The sequence below is a fragment of the Schistocerca gregaria genome, chromosome X, assembly GCF_023897955.1.
Source record: "Schistocerca gregaria isolate iqSchGreg1 chromosome X, iqSchGreg1.2, whole genome shotgun sequence".
Lineage (NCBI taxonomy): Eukaryota > Metazoa > Arthropoda > Insecta > Orthoptera > Acrididae > Schistocerca > Schistocerca gregaria.
In genome coordinates, this window is record NC_064931.1 from 490,571,527 (window position 1) to 490,590,439 (window position 18,913).

Here is an 18,913-nt window from a genome sequence, read left to right on the forward strand (position 1 = left end):
TCTTATCCGTATGGCTGTAACGAATGGTGCAGCCACGTCTCGATCCCTGAGTCATCGGATGGGTACGTTTGCAAGACAACAACCATCTGCATGAACAGCACGACGACGTTTGCACCAGCATGGCCTATCGCCTCGGAGACCATGGCTGCGGTTATCCATGACGCTGCATCACAGACAGGAGCGCCTGTGGCGGTGTACTCAACGACAGACCTGGGTGCACGAATGGCATAACGTCATTTTTTTAGGATGAATCCAGGTTCTGTTTACAGCATCATGATGGTCGCATCCGTGTTTGGCAACATCGTGGTGAACGCACATTGGAAGCGTGTATTCGTCATCGCCATCACCCGGCGTGATGGTATGGGGTGCCATTGGTTACATGTTTCGGTCGACTCTTGTTCGCATTGACGGCACTTTGAACAGTGGGCGTTGCATTTCAGATGTGTTACGACCCGTGGTTCTACCCTCCTTTCGATCCCTGCGACACCCTACATTTCAGCAGGATAATGCACGACGGCATGTTGCAGGTCCTGTACGGGCCTTTCTGGATACAGAAAATGTTCGACTGCTGCCATGGCCAGCACATTCTCTAGATCTCACGCCTACTGAAAACGTCTGGTCAATGGTGGCCGAGCAACTGATTCGTCACAATACGCTAGTTACTGCTCTTGATGAACTGTGGTATCGTGTTGCATGGGCAGCTGTACCTGTACACGCCATCCAAGCTCTGCTTGACTCAATGCCCCGGTGAATCAAGGCCATTATTACGGCCAGAGGTGGTTGTTCTGGGTACTGATTCCTCAGGATCTATGCACCCAAATTGCGTGAAAATGTAATCACATGTCAGTTATATTATAATATATTTGTTCAATGAATACTCGTTTATCATCTGCATTTCTTCTTGGTGCAGTTATTTCAATGGCCAGTAGTGTAATTTTTTCCTTGCAGTTTACATAATAGATTCTGAGGCTTTAGAAGTCGATAGTAAAACGAGCTTTGCAGTTCGGATGTGAGACTGAAAACGGAATCGACAATGAGGCTTTGCCAGTCTACAATAAAACCAATGATAAGCTTTGATTAATCAATGTTCAATATGACTGCTAGCTTTTCGCCCGTAAGCAGTACCGACTCAGTTGCTTCCGAGTTCACACGGTACGTTATCACCTTCTTTAGGTTCCACATGTTAGCGGAAGTGGTGACAGAGAGGTGTGCCATCACATGGGGCCTAAAATTCTCGCTACTAAATTATGAAGAGAAGAAGAGCAAAAGAACGACTCACAAAAATGTGCAAATACTAACCTCCCAGAAAATCCAAGTGCTGATGAGGACCTGCACGAAGTTGTAGAAGATGAGCACGTTGGTTAGTTCGAAGGGCTTGCGGTGCCTCATGTAGCGCGGGCCCGCGGAGAGGACGAAGTAGAGGTAGGCCCCCAGCAGCGTGAGGCCCGGCATCGGGCTGCTGATCAGGAACCAGTCGTTGGTGCGCGGGTCTGCAACACGACGAAGTCCAGTTAGTCTCTCCTCATTAAAACTCTCTAAGCATTTCCATGCTTCCCAGTTTGTTTTTCATCAGTATAGCTCTTTATATTAGATTGGTACGTAAGTTCGTGAGTTTTTGGTTTGCATGTTGGTATTCCGGTTGTCATGGGTTTATTTATCGACTGTCATTTTTTTATTTGTAGTTTATTGTTGTTATTTGAATTTACATATTGTCAGTTTGTCATTTGGAGATAGAGAGTGGGCCTGTGGACACCAGAAAATGGAGGGCTAAGTGGAGAAATCGGATCATTTCCGACACTTTATCCTGTTTGAGTTCGATAGAGGGGTGAGAGCAGCGGAGGTAGCCAGAAACATTTGGATGGAAACGGCAAGAAAACGGTTTTCTCGTTTTAAGGGGGATGGGTTTCACATTAGTGACTCTGCACGTTCACCCGGTTTCCCGGGTTCGATTCCCGGCGGGGTCAGGGATTTTCTCTGCCTCGTGATGACTGGGTGTTGTGTGACGTCCTTAGGTTAGTTAGGTTTAAGTAGTTCTAAGTTCTAGGGGACTGATGACCATAGATGTTAAGTCCATAGTGCTCAGAGCCATTTTTTGAATCTCCACGTTCAGGATGACCTTCGATGATGATCGTTTGGTTGCATTAATTCACAATGATCCTGGTCTGTGTACTTGACAACTGGCAAATGTGATGAACTATGATCATTCCACTATCTTGTCGCATTTGCATGCAATGGGGAAGGTTCAAATATCTGGTTTGTGGCTACCGCATACTATAAGCCAAAATCTCAAAAATCAGCAGGTGGCCACGTGTGCATCTCTGCTTACTCGTCAGTAAATGGAACAACAGCGACCATCTGTATCGTTACTTTTGATGAGAAATGGTGTCTTTATGCTAACATAAGGAAAAGAAAGGAAAGGATGAGCTAAAAAAAAAAAGCAAAGCAGAAACTCTCAGTTCAAACACCTGTGCGCAGCCAAAAAAGGTAATGTTATCCCTCTTGTGGAACAGCGACTGTGTGGTGTGCAGCGAATTGCTTTCCCGAGGTGTAACCATCACATCAGACATTTATCCTCAACGTCTGCCCCGATAGCTGAGTGATCAGCGTGGCGGATTGCCGTCCTACGGGCCCCGGTTCGATTCCCGGCTGGGTCGGGGATTTTTCTCCTCTCAGGGACTGGGTGTTGTGCTGTCTTCATCATCATTTCATCCCCATACGGCGCGCAGTCGCCCAATGTAATGAGACCTGCTCTAAGGCGGCCGGACTTGCCCCGCATGGGGCCTCCCGGCCAATGACGCCAAACGCTCATTTCCATTTATTCTCAACAACTGAGACGTCTTGCAATCGTGGTTCAAGAACAACGACCAGAAGACTGCAGAAGTGATGCTACTCCAAGACAACTCCTGCCCGCATTCTGCTAGACTAACAAAAAACACTATACAGGAGTTGCGCCCTCATATTTTCATCTTTCCCGCTCTCTATCGAACAACCTTCTAGAAACTTCCTTTCCGGATGAAAATGCTCTCCGAATATTGCTCGACGAATTCTTTACCTCAAAACAACGTGATTTCTACAGTTGCGGAACTGAAAAGTTACTTCAACGTTGACAGATTGTTGTAAATAGTCAAAAGGAATGTATTATTGATGACTAAAGTCTCTGTTATGTGTAACTGTCGTGTTTATTAAAGTTTTGGAAAAACGCTATGACCTTATGCACCAACCCAATAATAGACAATTTGAGAGAGAAACTATCACAGTTGAGATTCGCTTTACTTCTTTCTGCAATACTCATTTAATTTTAATTACAGTCTCGGTCTTGCCATCATGTTCTAACTTTTGCAACGAACGAGTTGACTTGTTTGCATATACTGGGTTGGCCCAGAAGTCCTGGCTTTCGTTAAGTGAAGATGTTGCCTGAAAAATAAAATGTTGTAGCAATGTGTTTTATTTGAAGAAGGACATTATTACACTAAGCTCTGTTTAAAATATTTTATTTGCACTACTAGTTCCGGGCACTGCCCATTCTCAAGTGCACCTTAAAAAACACTTCATAAAAAAGGAAGAGGGCTAAAACATGAAAACCATACGACATCGTTGGCTGTAGCGTTAACAAACATAATATTTACCTATAGTGACAGTGTGGATACAAAGACGGCGTTACATTAAAAATCGCGTGCCATGCATATTTGTGCGCAGTAAGGTCGTCAACGGTCATCACCTAAAATATAAGATGAAATACACTCCTGGAAATTGAAATAAGAACACCGTGAATTCATTGTCCCAGGAAGGGGAAACTTTATTGACACATTCCTGGGGTCAGATACATCACATGATCACACTGACAGAACCACAGGCACAGACACAGGCAACAGAGCATGCACAATGTCGGCACTAGTACAGTGTATGCCCACCTTTCGCAGCAATGCAGGCTGCTATTCTCCCATGGAGACGATCGTAGAGATGCTGGATGTAGTCCTGTGGAACGGCTTGCCATGCCATTTCCACCTGGCGCCTCAGTTGGACCAGCGTTCGTGCTGGACGTGCAGACCGCGTGAGACGACGCTTCATCCACTCCCAAACATACTCAATGGGGGACAGATCCGGAGATCTTGCTGGCCAGGGTAGTTGACTTACACCTTCTAGAGCACGTTGGGTGGCACGGGATACATGCGGACGTGCATTGTCCTGTTGGAACAGCAAGTTCCCTTGCCGGTCTAGGAATGGTAGAACGATGGGTTCGATGACGATTTGGATGTACCGTGCACTATTCGGTGTCCCCTCGACGATCACCAGAGGTGTACGGCCAGTGTAGGAGATCGCTCCCCACACCATGATGCCGGGTGTTGGCCCTGTGTGCCTCGGTCGTATGCAGTCCTGATTGTGGCGCTCACCTGTATGGCGCCAAACACGCATACGACCATCATTGGCACCAAGGCAGAAGCGACTCTCATCGCTGAAGACGACACGTCTCCATTCGTCCCTCCATTCACGCCTGTCGCGACACCACTGGAGGCGGGCTGCTCGATGTTGGGGCGTGAGCGGAAGACGGCCTAACGGTGTGCGGGACCGTAGCCCAGCTTCATGGAGACGGTTGCGAATGGTCCTCGCCGATACCCCACGAGCAACAGCGTCCCTAATTTGCTGGGAAGTGGCGGTGCGGTCCCCTACGGCACTGCGTAGGATCCTACGGTCTTGGCGTGCATCCGTGCGTCGCTGCGGTCCGGTCCTAGGTCGACAGGCACGTGCACCTTCCGCCGACCACTGGCGACAACATCGATGTACTGTGGAGACCTCACACCCCACGTGTTGAGCAATTCGGCGGTACGTCCACCCGGCCTCCCGCATGCCCACTATACGCCCTCGCTCAAAGTCCGTCAACTGCACATACGGTTCACGTCCACGCTGTCGCGGCATGCTACCAGTGTTAAAGACTGCGATGGAGCTGCGTATGCCACGGCAAACTGGCTGACACTGACGGCGGCGGTGCACAAATGCTGCGCAGCTAGCGCCATTCGACGGCCAACACAGCGGTTCCTGGTGTGTCCGCTGTGCCGTGCGTGTGATCATTGCTTGTACAGCCCTCTCGCAGTGTCCGGAGCAAGTATGGTGGGTCTGACACACCGGTGTCAATGTGTTCTTTTTTCCATTTCCAGGAGTGTACATGAAAGTTGTTTAGAGAGCAACAGCATTAATACGCTCTTAAAATGTCAAATCTGGCCAGAATCACAAAGGAAACAAGTCGTTTAATTTTTACTACAAATCACACGATATAAATTCGTTCATGCAAATGTGTGGCGAAACTGTAACTGTCATTCAGAGAGTAAAAGCACACGGATCTTACTATACGGTCGATTTGATTTCAGTGTATCTCTCTGTTTTATATTAACGGTTTGAGTAATTGTATATACAAATCGGCGTCACACATAAGAACCGAAACACAAACGTTTAGTACAATTGTCGAAAGATATTTTATGGACAGGACATAAATATTTACACCATATATTGCGTACAGTACAGTATCGATAAGCAACGTATATAATGTCGAATCTCAAAACTAATATCTTAGTACATATAGTTGAAGAACCTGTGAAATTATGGCAGTGTCCCCTATCAACTTAAATCCACCCAACCCGTCTCTCCCTCCGTTCCCTATGTTTCCCCTGCCACCTTTTTTTCCCTTCCACCCTTCTTTCCCTAGGCCCATTTCCTCATCAAATCTTTGTCTTACTGATAAGCCTCTACTTCAACCCCTCTTGTATCCCATGGGTCATTCCTGTACCCTCAATACAGCCGCGCAAGTGTTGCATCTATGTACCACCTCCTTCCTACCCTCCTCAGCGGCCAACCTTCCCCCTTCAACAACAGACGAGCGACCCCAGAGCAGGTCTTGCTTGGTTTAGTGTCGATGAAGTACTCCTTTTTAACATCAGTGTTTCTGCGTCAGGGTTTTTTGAAATGTTTTAAATGTAATCTTATTGTGTTTCTGATTTTTACCCGTTATTACAACTGTTTTAATTAAAAGCGAAGGAAGTCATGTCTCATATATGAAAACTTCAATTTTATTTTCACCTTTACAAAGTTTTAAATTAATTGTAAATACATTACCCTTTGTCCATTATTCTATCATCTCTTTTAGATTTTCTTGTCAATTAGCTGAAGATTGACTGTACTTCTGACATGCCCCCCCCCCCCCCCCCCGCCTACATGGGCCGTGAGGGGATGAAATAACAGTAAAGAAAAGAAAATACCTATGCTTTTATCTTAAGACAAAGTGTTCATAACTGCAGCACATACAGCATAATAATGTCCTTCTTCACATTTATTGAAGTTGTAGGGCCCACCCAAAAGAAAATGAACGAACGCGTTTTAAGTTCTTCGATAGAAAATTACTTTATCTACAAAAATGGGTTTAGTTTTTTATGCTGATATACTTTCTGTTCTTTTTCGGCTTATTCAAATGCAATGTCAAGTCTAGAAAAAGGAGCATTTTCGACACCTTCTGCTTTCTGCGTTTAATGGAGGTGCCAAAGCAACAGAAGCTGTTAGGCAGGTTTGTGAAACGTATGGCGAAGAAGAGATGCCTCTTAGGACGTCTCAGAATTGGTTTCAAAGATGGCAATTTCGATCCCAAAGATATACACGATGCAACACGAATTGCTCGATGGGAACCAAACAGTGAATGCGAAACTAATACGTCCAACAAATGCAACGACTTAACAAAGGTGTCCAGCAAAAACGAACTGATCGGTGACGTAGTGTTCTTCTGCAACAACAATTTCCTCATATCGCCAGGGAAGCCTTTCAAACGCTTGTTTGGAAAGTGACGCCACGTTCTTCTTATTCTTCCGACTTGGCGCCTTCGGATTTCCATTCCCTTTCAAATGCATTGCATGGCAGCAGTAAAGACGTGGAATTCAAAGCTTGACTGGGCAATTTTTTTCAGTGAAAACCAGGCGATTTCTACCGTCCAGGCACTGAGTAACTCGTTGAAAGCTGAGAAGAAGTTGTAAGTAACAACGGAAAATATATTATTGATTGAGTTGTTCTTCATTTCTTGTTTGTTTTTGTGGAAACCTAAACTTAAAACAAAAACTGAAAAAACGCAAGAACTTATGCGACAATCTAATTGTAATACAAGTGTCAGAAGAGGCTTCCCACGCCATCCCATAGTGCTAACATCTTGCGGGGATATTGACTGTTATGTTTCATTCACTGTTCCAAGAGTCCCATAAAGTTCCAAGAGTCCCATAAACTTACTATGGGATTAAGATAGTGGGATTTAACTGCCCGATTGACGATCCGAAGCACGATTGACGATCCGCCCTCACAGCTTTAATTCCGCCAGCACCTCAGCTCCTATCTTCCAATCTTCACATAAGTTCCCTCTCGTATGTCGTGGGACAAGTACTATCAAAAGTGTTCGAATGGCTTTGATCACTATGTGACTTAACTTCTGAGGTCATCAGTTGCCTAGAACTTAGAACTAATTAAACCTAATTAACCTAAGGACATCAGACACATCCATGCCCGAGGCAGGACTCGAATCTGCGACCGTATCGGTAACTGACACCATTAATCCTGCAGGGCAGTCCATAAAACCATAAGAGTACGAGGGGTGGTGATCTCTTCTGAACAGTACGTTGCAAGGCATCCGGGGTATGCTCAATAATGTTCATATATGGGGAGTTCGGTGGCCAGCGGAAGTGTTTAAACGCAGAAGAGTGTTCCTGGAGCCACTCAGTAGCATTTCTGGACGTGTGGGGTGTCGCATTGTGCTGCTGGAATTGTCCAAGACCCTCGGAATGAACAATGGACATGAATGGAGGCAGCTGATCAGACAGGACGCTAATGTACGCGTCACCCGTCAGAGTCGTATCTGGACGTATCAGGAGACCCATATCTCTCCAACTGCACACGCCCCACACTATTACAGAGCCTCTACCAGCTTGAACAGTCCCCTGCTGACATGCGGGGTACATGGATTCATGAGGTTGTCTCCATACCCGTACACGTCCATCCGCTTGATACAATTTGAAACGAGATTCGTCCGACCAGCCAACATGTTTCCAGTCATCAATAGTCCAATAGCGGCGTTGACGGGCCCAGGCGAAGCGTAAAGCTTTGCGACATGCAGTCATCAAGGGTACACGAGTCGCCCTTCGACTCCGATAGCCCATAGCGATGATGTTTCTTTGAATGGTTCACACATTGACGCTTGCTGATGGCCCAGCATTGAAATCTGCAGCAGTTTACGGAATGGTTGTACTTCTGTCACGTTGTACTATTCTCTTTAGTCGTCGTAGGTCCTGTTTTTGCAGGATCTTTTTCCGGCATCAGCGATGTCAGAGATTTGATGTTTTACCGGATTCCTGATATTCACGGTACGCTCGTGAAATGGTCGTACGGCAAAATCCCTACTTCATCGCTACCTCGGAGATGCTGTGTTCCATCGCTCATGCGCCGACTATAACACAGCGTTCAAAAGTGGTTCAGATGGCTCTGAGCACTATGGGACTCAACATCTGAGGTCATCAGTCCCCTAGACTTAGAACTACTTAAACCTGAGGACATCACCCACATCCATGCCCGAGGCAGGATTCGAACCTGCGACCATAGCAGCAGCGCGGTTCCAGACTGGAGCGCCTAGAACCCCACTGCCACCGCGGCAACACCACGTTCAAACTCATTTAAATCTCGATAACCTGCATGGTAGCATCAGTAACCGATCTAACAACTGCGCCAGACACTTTTTGTCTTATACAGGCGTTGCCGTGCCGACAGCAGATCCGTATTCTGTCTGTTCACATATCTCTGTATTTGAATATGCATGCGTATACCAGTTTCTTTGGCGCTTCAGTGTACTTCATGCTTATATAAATTCTTACATTAATTCTTATATTTTATCCTTACGTTTATTCTTCAGGAAGATCTGATGCATTCCCTTAGATGATACAAATCGTTGAAATATTCGAAACATAGAAATTCCGAACACCACGAGCATTGCGCGGCGGCAGATTTGCCACAAAGACATTTCTTCGAATGAATCTGATTACTGATGATTTCACGCGTTGATAATAATTTCGCGGCAAGCCACACCTAACGGATCACTTAACCGAAAAGTTTCGCTTGTAGTTGATTATGAATCAAGATACACGACAGGAATGACACCGAAAACCAATTCAAATAGTTTCCTTATTCACTTATTGTTTTATTTTTAAATTTATTCACGAGAGATTCAATTAGTAGACGAATAAGGACATTATTTGTGTATTCAGTGGAAAACATTCGTGTAGTAATCTTCTACGGACATGGGTAGATAAATGAAAAATAAGAATAGAAGTAGTAATCGGATTTCGAGTACGGGACGCAAAAGTATAACGCTGCGACGTTTGCAACTGCACCACCAGTTGGCACGGGCGATGATTCTGATGAAAGGCACATAATGTCATTTTCTTAGAAACGGTGGAGTTATCTACGGATAAGCCGAGACACGTGTTCGCTTATAATGTGTCACCTCACACTGAGCGAAGTTTCTGGGAAATCGGGTTGAGGTATTTTGTACTCCCAATTTAATTTTTATTAATTTTTTTGCGTTATCATTGTACTAAATTAGGCGTACGTCGGGATGGGCTATGGTGGTGCTCGAGAAACGCGCTACGTTAAGGCAAATTCTCGAGAATTTCTGGGGTACCCTGGGGAATTTGTTAATGGTGCCTCGCTCTCTGAGAGACTGCGTGAAACTACTATAGAACGAAATACTGAGCCGCAGCAGTCGTAATCGTTGTCTTCCGTATATGAAAGGAAGAATTTTTTCGTCTGAGATTTCACGGGTCACCAATTCAAAGGGCTCCAGTACACTTTAACATTCGTTCAAAATTCGCCAATCGTCACCTCTGAGGTTCTGAACACGAGAATAAGAAGATGCTAAACATGCTCCAATGAGAACCGCACATCATTCAGTCTTTAGTTCATTGTGTGTTTTATATTCTTACAGATTATAAATTACATTGTAGAAGTAATAAAAATTAGTTGATCGCCTAACGTCTGCGCTCTTATGTAACCAAAGCAATTACTTTTGACGAAAGTACAGTTTACGTGCACAAACTAAAAAGTGTGTATAATTATTGTTATTTTGCACTGCATAGAACGTTCTTCATCATGATAAAAGGCTAGAGTTTCCTGTTATTGTTGATAAATGTGAAATCCGTTTATGAAAAACAGAAACATGTTTTATACGTATGAGTTCAATGAAGTACTGAAGCGGTATCTTATATATATTCGTTTTCTTTTGCGTCTTTTTTTTAAATTTTACCTTGTTGTCGAGGAAATTGCATTTCATAGTGCTATATGACAAATCTGTATTGTTTTCTTTATTTTTACTAAAACATTCTTCTGTTTAACGTTACAAGTCAACAACTCTCGAATAAAACCCGAATTAAACATTGAAAGTGTCAGTTTTGTTGTAAATACTGTTTATTCTTAAGCAACAGACAGGAGGATAACAAAGCAGAAAAAACAGTTCTGCAGGTTACCAATTCCTTTATATATCCTCATGCAGAGTCTAGACGGTTCACCACTTCCGGTTTTTAGGGGAATCTAGTAACACACTGATCGCGTACGTCAAGAAAGCGATCGTTACGAGGTAACGCCCGAATGTATGCAACACACCTAGCGTATGGATAACGCGGGTACAATCTTAACTGAACGAAGCTACTAGGAAAACTACTGCAATCTACGATTACCTATGTTTAACTCGTGCAGGACACGGTGGCCGATGCGCAATGACCAGCTTTCGTCCAAAGCGCTGGACGAGTTCATTCGCTTGTACAGAAGGGGAGGCCGATAAGTGTTTTCCATCTCTCGGCCGGCCTGCGATAACAGAGTCGATGCACACGCACTGCAATCATTCTCAAACGATTTTACAGAAACTATTCGGTAAAGAAAATCATTTTTGTTTTACTTGTAGCTTTATGTGTCAGGTTCACTATGATGTGCCCATTATTACGTTAATAGTCATAGTTATTATAATATTTACGTGAAAGTAAGACACTTCACGAAATTCGGAAAAGTGTGCAATGAAAAATAGAGGTCGCTATAGTTTGGTACGTATTATATAATACGTTGTTGCGTATGAACTTTAGCTAACATATTGAATTTTCCTTTACACTTGGGTTGAGGTATCTGTCTGCCACCACTGTCAAGAAAATTGATCTGATGTAGCACACTCATTTGTGATTGCGCCGCACCAGCGATAAGGTCAGAGTGAAATATCCACAACATTCCTCATATTTCATAAACGTTTTCAGACATCGAAATGAGATTTTGGCAAAAGATAGTACCCGAAAAGGAGAGTATTTTACCATATCGTTATTTTGTAAAACTTCATTATCTACCGTGTTATTCCAATTACTACAGACTTTTTCGGTGAAAGAATGTAGGGCCATCGATAGCTGGTGAAACGAGAAAAGCTATGCATTTTGGAACAACATATGCGAAGACATTACACGGTCTTTTGTACCGAGTATGTGCTTTTTCATAAGCTACTGACTTTGTGTGTGTATTGTGTATTGAACCGGAGACCTAGAAACGACGGAGAAGCTTCGTCCCGCCGTAGCCCTCAGTGGTTCACAACCCCGCAACAGGCCACAGCAGTCCACTCAGCCCACCGCCGTCCCACACCGAATCCAGGGTTATTGTGTGGTTCGGCCCCCAGTGAACTCCCCCGAGAACGTCTAATACCAGACGAGTGTAACCCCAAATGTTTGCGAGGTAGAGTAATTATGGTGTACGCGTATGTGGAGACAGTGTTTGCGCAGCAGTCGCCGACATAGTCTAACTGAGGCGGAATAAGGGGAAACAGCTCGCATTCGCCGAAGCAGATGGAAAACCGCCTTAAAAACCATCCACAGGCTGGCCGGCACACCGGACCTCGACACTAATCCGCCGGGCGGATTCGTGTTGGGGACTGGCTCGGCTTCCCGCTCGGGAAGCTGCGCATTAGACCTCCTCTGTACGGGAATTACATAATGTGTGTACGAGTACAGGTTGTGACAAAGGAACAGCGACATATCGAAGTCATGGACGTATAGCCACAGTGGTTAAGGTGACCGCTCGCGTAAAGCAGGAAATCCCGAATCGAGTCTCGGTCCAGGACAAATTTTCACTGTCGTCATCCCCTTGTGCAGCTGATAGTTATTGCATTTTCAATCGCGAATACATTTCATGTATTTCATAATGGCTGTAGATGGCGCAGTGTGCATCGTTCTTCCTAACGACACAGGCACTGCAGAATGGTTCCAGGAGCAGTTCTTCTTCCTCCTCAAAATGTCTACCCAGAAAAACTTCCTCAAACACCTAGAAAACTAACTGCCAACCACCCCTTATACAGGGCGTCCCAGGAGGAGTAGCCAGTATCCAAAGATGTGACGGCAACGATCATTTGAAGCAAAAACCTTCGTTTGGGCATAGGCTCTATTTCGAATGCCTTCTGAGGTAGAACATATTTAACGTAAATGGCTATTTATTTTCTGTATTATTCAATACACTGTTAGGCTTGCACATGTACAACATTTAGCAAACATTGCAACATTAGTTTTACAAAGTATCAATTTAAAAATACATTTTTTAGCATATACTCTTCTAAACATTGCCGTACAAGTCACATTACTGCTGGTGTACACTTCACAATAAATGTTCGAACTTCACTGCATCTGTGCACTCTTGGGAGAAAATGTTGTGTTGCGTGTCTGAGTGCTCCTGCTCGTTCCATGGTGTGCCCAAGCAGTTCATCTCACTTATTCACTTTTCGTTTGTACACGTCAGACGGCACGCAGCCACATAAACAAAAATTTACTGGCCTAAGGTCTGGCGATCTTGGTGACCAGTTAACTGTGCTACCACGACCAATTCAGCGATTAATATAAGTGCGGTTGGGATGTTTTGTCACAGATCTGGTATAAAGTTTGGAGGGGCCCCGTCAAGCCGAAAGTACATTGCAGTCTGCCTGGCCAAAGGAAAGTACTCAAGATGTTCAACAAACTAATTTTCCAGAAAGGCAAGGCCGGCCGCGGTGGTCTAGCGGTTCTAGGCGCTCAGTCCGGAACCGAGGGACTGCTACGGTCGCAGGTTCGAATCCTGCCTCGGGCATGGATGTGTGTGATGTCCTTAGGTTAGTTAGGTTTAGGTAGTTCTAAGTTCTAGGGGACTGATGACCTAAGATGTTAAGTCCCATAGTGCTCAGAGCCATTTGAACCATTTGAACCAGAAAGGCAAGTAATTCTGTACCGTGATTCGCTCTTCAAAAATGACTCGACCAATCAAAGTGTTACCTATCATGCAGTACCAAACACCGATCGAAAGACGAACTTGGAAATTGATTCCCACTATAGCATGTGGATTTTCCTACGACCATCGATGATTATTTGTGTATTATTGATTCCATTTCGCGTAAGCGAGGTGTCATCAGTAAATAGTATCGATGGAAGCAAATGACGATTGTCATTTAACTAGTGACAAAATTCAGTCCGTCTGGCATTGTCGCAAATTTGAAGATTGCGGACACGCTGTATGTTAAATTGGTACAAGTTTTCTGCATGTAATGTTCATCATATACGTATTTGTGGTATCGTTATGTTCAGAAAGGTTGAAGTGTGCTGGCAGTGGGACTATGTTGCACCATTTCAACACTGTGTTGCTGTTACTGCACAGATTGGTAAATTACACGTTCATTACAAAAATGAGAAATCGGAGGAATTTTTGTTTCACACAGTGTGTTGAAAACTCCTATAAACACGACCAGGGATTCGACGCGTCGGAAAACGCCGACGGTATTCTTCAACAGCAGTACGAGCATTACCATCACAGAGGCCGTAAACATACACCACATCTGCTATTCTTCATTAGTGTAGATGTGCGGCATTTTAGGCAGTACGCGTCCACACAGTTAGCCGAAGCTTCTCTCAATCTCTCGAACTTCTTCCCTCACAACACACTAAGCGTTCAATAGGCTAGTTTAATGGTAGGAAGACATCCCGAGCTAAGAGATTGAAAGCAAGGAGACACGATGGGCTAAAATGAAACGACAAAGAGGTTGGGTGGATAAGACATGTACACGTGAGCCACTATCACAAACACGGATGTACACTAAATGTGTTCTACAGGTATCTTGGAAACCATTCGGAACAGGAAATACAGGGTGTTACAAAAAGGTACGGCCAAACTTTTCAGGAAACATTCCTCACACACAAAGAAAGAAAATATGTCATGAAGACATGTGTCCGGAAACGCTTACTTTCCATGATAGAGCTCATTTTATTACTTCTCTTCAAATCACATTAATCATGGAATGGAAACACACAGCAACAGAACGTACCAGCGTGACTTCAAACACTTTGTTACAGGAAATGTTGAAAATGTCCTCCGTTAGGGAGGATACATGCATCCACCCTCCGTCGCATTGAATCCATGATGCACTGATGCAGCCCTGGAGAATGGCGTATTGTATCACAGCGGTCCACAATACGAGCACGAAGAGTCTCTTCATTTGGTACCGGGGTTGCGTAGACAAGAGCTTTCAAATGCCCCATAAATGAAAGTCAAGAGGGTTGAGGTCAGGAGAGCGTGGAGGTCATGGAATTGGTCGGCCTCTACTAATCCACCGGTCACCGAATCTGTTGTTGAGAAGCGTACGAACACTTCGACTGAAATGTTCAGGAGCTCCATCGTGCATGAACCACATGTTGTGTCGTACTTGTAAAGGCACATGTTCTAGCAGCACAGGTAGAGTATCCCGTATGAAATCATGATAACGTGCTCCATTGAGCGTAGGCGGAAGAACATGGGGCCCAATGAAGACACCACCAATAATGCCTGCCCAAACGTTCACAGAAAATCTGTGTTGATGACGTGATTGCACCATTGCGTGCGGATTCTCGTCAGCCCACACATGTTGATTGTGAAAATTTACAATTTGCTTACATTGGAATGAAGCCTCATCCATAAAGAGAAGATTTGCACTGAAATGAGGATTGACACATTGTTGGATGAACCATTCGCAGAAGTGAACCCGTGGATGCCAATCAGCTGCTGATAGTGCCTGCACACGCTGTACATGGTACGGAAACAACTGGTTCTCCCGTAGCACTCTCGATACAGTGACGTGGTCAACGTCACCTTGTACAGCAGCAACTTCTCTGACGCTGACATTAGGGTTATCGTCAACTGCACGAAGAATTGCCTCGTCCATTGCACGTGTTCTCGTCGTTCTAGGTCTTCTCCAGTCGCGAGTCGTAGGCTGGAATGTTCCGTGCTCCCTAAGACGCCGATCAATTGCTTCGAACGTCTTCCTGTCGGGACACCTTCGTTCTGGAAGTCTGTCTCGATACAAACGTACCGCGCCACGGCTATTGCCCCGTGCTAATCCATACATCAAATGGGCATCTGCCAACTCCGCATTTGTAAACACTGCACTGACTGCAAAACCACGTTCATGATGAACACTAACCTGTTGATGCTACGTACTGATGTACTTGATGCTAGTACTGTAGAGCAATGAGTCGCATGTCAACACAAGCACCGAAGTCAACATTACCTTCCTTCAATTGGGCCAACTGGGGGTGAATAGAGGAAGTACAGTACATACTGACGAAACTAAAATGAGCTCCAACGTGGAAATTAAGCGTTTCCTGACACATGTCCACATAATATCTTTTCTTTATTTGTGTGTGAGGAATGTTTCCTGAAAGTTTGGCCGCACCTTCTTTGTACTACCGTATATATCCATATGAAGTTTTTTGCTTCAAATGAGTGTTCTTGTCATATCCCTGAGTACTGACTATTATTCCTGGTGTAACGTTACGCGTATTTAGGCGAGCTAATCGGCCGCCCAATATTAGTACGAGATAACATGAATTTGTTGTACAGCTGAGCGCTAGCAGGCCCAGGGCTCACAGCTCACCGCAGAAGGTCCGGCTACGCGAACATGACTGGCGAGGCTAGGTACAATGACGAGCAGCGTCGCCGGAAATAGGCAAATTCCAAGGCTGAGAATATGGATGGCAATGAATCGTATGGCCTTTGTGCTGGAGACAATGATCTAAGAACTGGCGGAGTGTCAGACAAGCTGAAAGATGGGCTCTTACAGTTCTTCAAGAACCTATAATAATTCACAGTCAGGTATTAAAGCAAATCTGAATTAACCTACGATCTCCGGTAAATGAGGCACATCCAGTCACACAACAGTATTTTAATATCTTTAAAGCTACAGAAACTAATACTTCGTAGTGAATAAATATTTACACAATGAACCTCTAAACTGTAAACAATCTTCACGGGTTTGCCCCCAGATCACGTTGTGCAAATTCAACAATATTTCCTCGGAGCAACTGTCCGACATCTTCATGTGGTTCAATCTTTATGGTGGCTAGGTATGACGGTACAAATTGTAAATAGCTTTTCGCTCCTTGTATTTTACCCCTGCCACCTTTAAAATTTGAAAGAGAGTAGTCCAGTCAGCACTGTCAAACGCTTTCTCCAAGTCTACAAATGCTAGAAACGTAACTTTGCTTTTTCTTAATCTAGCTTCTAAGATAAGTCGTAGGGTCAGTATTGCCTCACGTGTTCCCATATTTCTACGGAATCTAAACTGATCTTCCCCGAGGTCGGCTTCTACCAGTTTTTCCATTCGTCTGTAAAGAATTCGCGTTAGTATTTTGCAGCCATGACTTATTAAACTAATAGTTCGGTAATTTTCACACCTGTCAACGGCTGCTTTCTTTGGGATTGGAATTATTATATTCTTCTTGAAGTCTGAGGGTATTTCGCCTGTCTCATACATTTTGCTCACCAGATGATAGAGTTTTGTCAGGACTGGCTCTCCCACGGCTGTCAGTAGTTCTAATGGAATGTTGTCTACTCCCGGGGCTTTGTTTCGACTTACGTCTTTCATTGCTCTATCAAACTCTACACGCAGTATCGTATCTCCCATTTCATTTTCATCTGCATCCTCTTCCCTTTCTATAACATTGCCCTCAAGAACATCGCCCTTGTATAGTCTGTCTATATACTCCTTCCACCTTTCTGCTTTCCCTTCTTTGCTTAGAACTGGGTTTCCATCTGAGCTCTTGATATTCATCCAAGTGGTCTCTTTTCTCCAAAGGTCTCTTTAATTTTCCTGTAGGCAGTATCTATCTTACCCCTAGTGAGATAAGCCTCTACATCCTAGCATTTGTCCCTGCTTCGCCATTTTGCACTTCCTGTCGATCTCATTTTTGAGACGTTTGTATTCCTTTTTGCCTGCTTCATTTCATGCATTTTTATATTTTCTCCTTTCATCAATTAAATCCAGTATTTATTTTGTCACCCAAGGATTTCTACTAGCCCTCGTCTTTTTACCTACTTGATCCTCTGCTGCCTTCACTACTTCATACCTCAAAGCTACCCATTCTTCTTCTACTGTATTTCTTTCCCCCATTCTTGTGAATTGTTCCCTTATGCTCTCCCTGAAACTCTGTACAACCTCTGGTTTAGTCAGTTTATCTAGGTACCATCTCCTTAAATTCCCACCTTTTTGCAGTTTCTTCAGTTTTAATCTTCAGTTCATAACCAATAGATTGTGGTCACAGTCCACATCTGCCCCTGGAAATGTATTACAATTTAAAACCTGGTTCCTAAATCTGTCTTACCATTATATAATCTATCTCAAACCTGTCAGTATCTCCAGGTTTCTTCCATGTATACAACCTTCTTTTATGATTCTTGAACCAAGTGTTAGCTATGATTAAGTTGTGCTCTGTACAAAACTCTACCACGCGGCTTCCTTTTTCATTTCTTAGCCCCAATCCATATTTACCTACTACGTTTCGTTCTCTTCCTTTTCCTCCTATCGAATTCCAGTCCCCCATGACTATTAAATTTTCGTCTCCCTTCACTATCTGAATAATTTCTTTTATCTCATCATATATTTCTTCAATTTCTTCGTCATCTGCAGAGCTAGTGGGCATATAAACTTGTACTACTGTCGTAGGCGTGGGCTTCGTGTCTATCTTGGCCAAAATAATGCGTTCACTATGTTGTTTGTAGTAGCTTATCCGCACTCCTATTTTTTATTCGTTATTAAACCTACTCCTGCATTACCCCTATTTGATTTTGTATTTATAACCCTGTATTCACCTGACCAAAAGTCTCGTTCCTCCTGCTACAGAACTTCGCTAATTCCCACTATATCTAACTTTAACCTATCAATTTCCCTTTTTAAATTTTCTAATCTACCTGCCCGATTAAGGGATCTGACATTCCACGCTCCGATCCGTAGAACGCCAGTTTTCTTTCTCCTGATAACGACATCCTCTTGAGTAGTCTCCGCCCAGAGGTCCGAATGGGGGACTCCCCGATGTTATTCAATCTGTATATTGAGCAAGCAGTAAAGGTAACCGAAGAAAAATTCGGAGTAGGTATTAAAATCCATGGAGAAGATATAAAAACTTCACGGTTCGCTGTTGACATTGTAATTCTGTCAGAGACAGCAAAGGACTTGGAAGGGCAGCTGAACGGAATGGATAGTGTCTTGATGGGAGGATATAAGATGAACATCAACAAAAGCAAATCGAGGATAATGGAATGTAGTCGAATTAAGTCGGGTGATGCTGAGGGAATTAGATTAGGAAATGAGACACTTAAAGTACACTCCTGGAAATGGAAAAAAGAACACATTGACACCGGTGTGTCAGACCCACCATACTTGCTCCGGACACTGCGAGAGGGCTGTACAAGCAATGATCACACGCACGGCACAGCGGACACACCAGGAACCGCGGTGTTAGCCGTCGAATGGCGCTAGCTGCGCAGCATTTGTGCACCGCCGCCGTCAGTGTCAGCCAGTTTGCCGTGGCATACGGAGCTCCATCGCAGTCTTTAA

General features: G+C 44.2%; 1 protein-coding gene across 1 annotated transcript in view; it reads right to left on the reverse strand.

Annotated features, from left to right (window-relative positions):
- The window catches only part of LOC126299186 (elongation of very long chain fatty acids protein AAEL008004), a 227,398-nt gene that overhangs the window by 63,170 nt on the left and 145,315 nt on the right, over positions 1-18,913 (reverse strand). Inside the window, exon 3 of the mRNA XM_049990962.1 lies at positions 1,300-1,490. Coding sequence (XP_049846919.1) covers positions 1,300-1,490 — 191 coding nt within the window. The remainder of the gene's footprint in view (positions 1-1,299; positions 1,491-18,913) is intronic.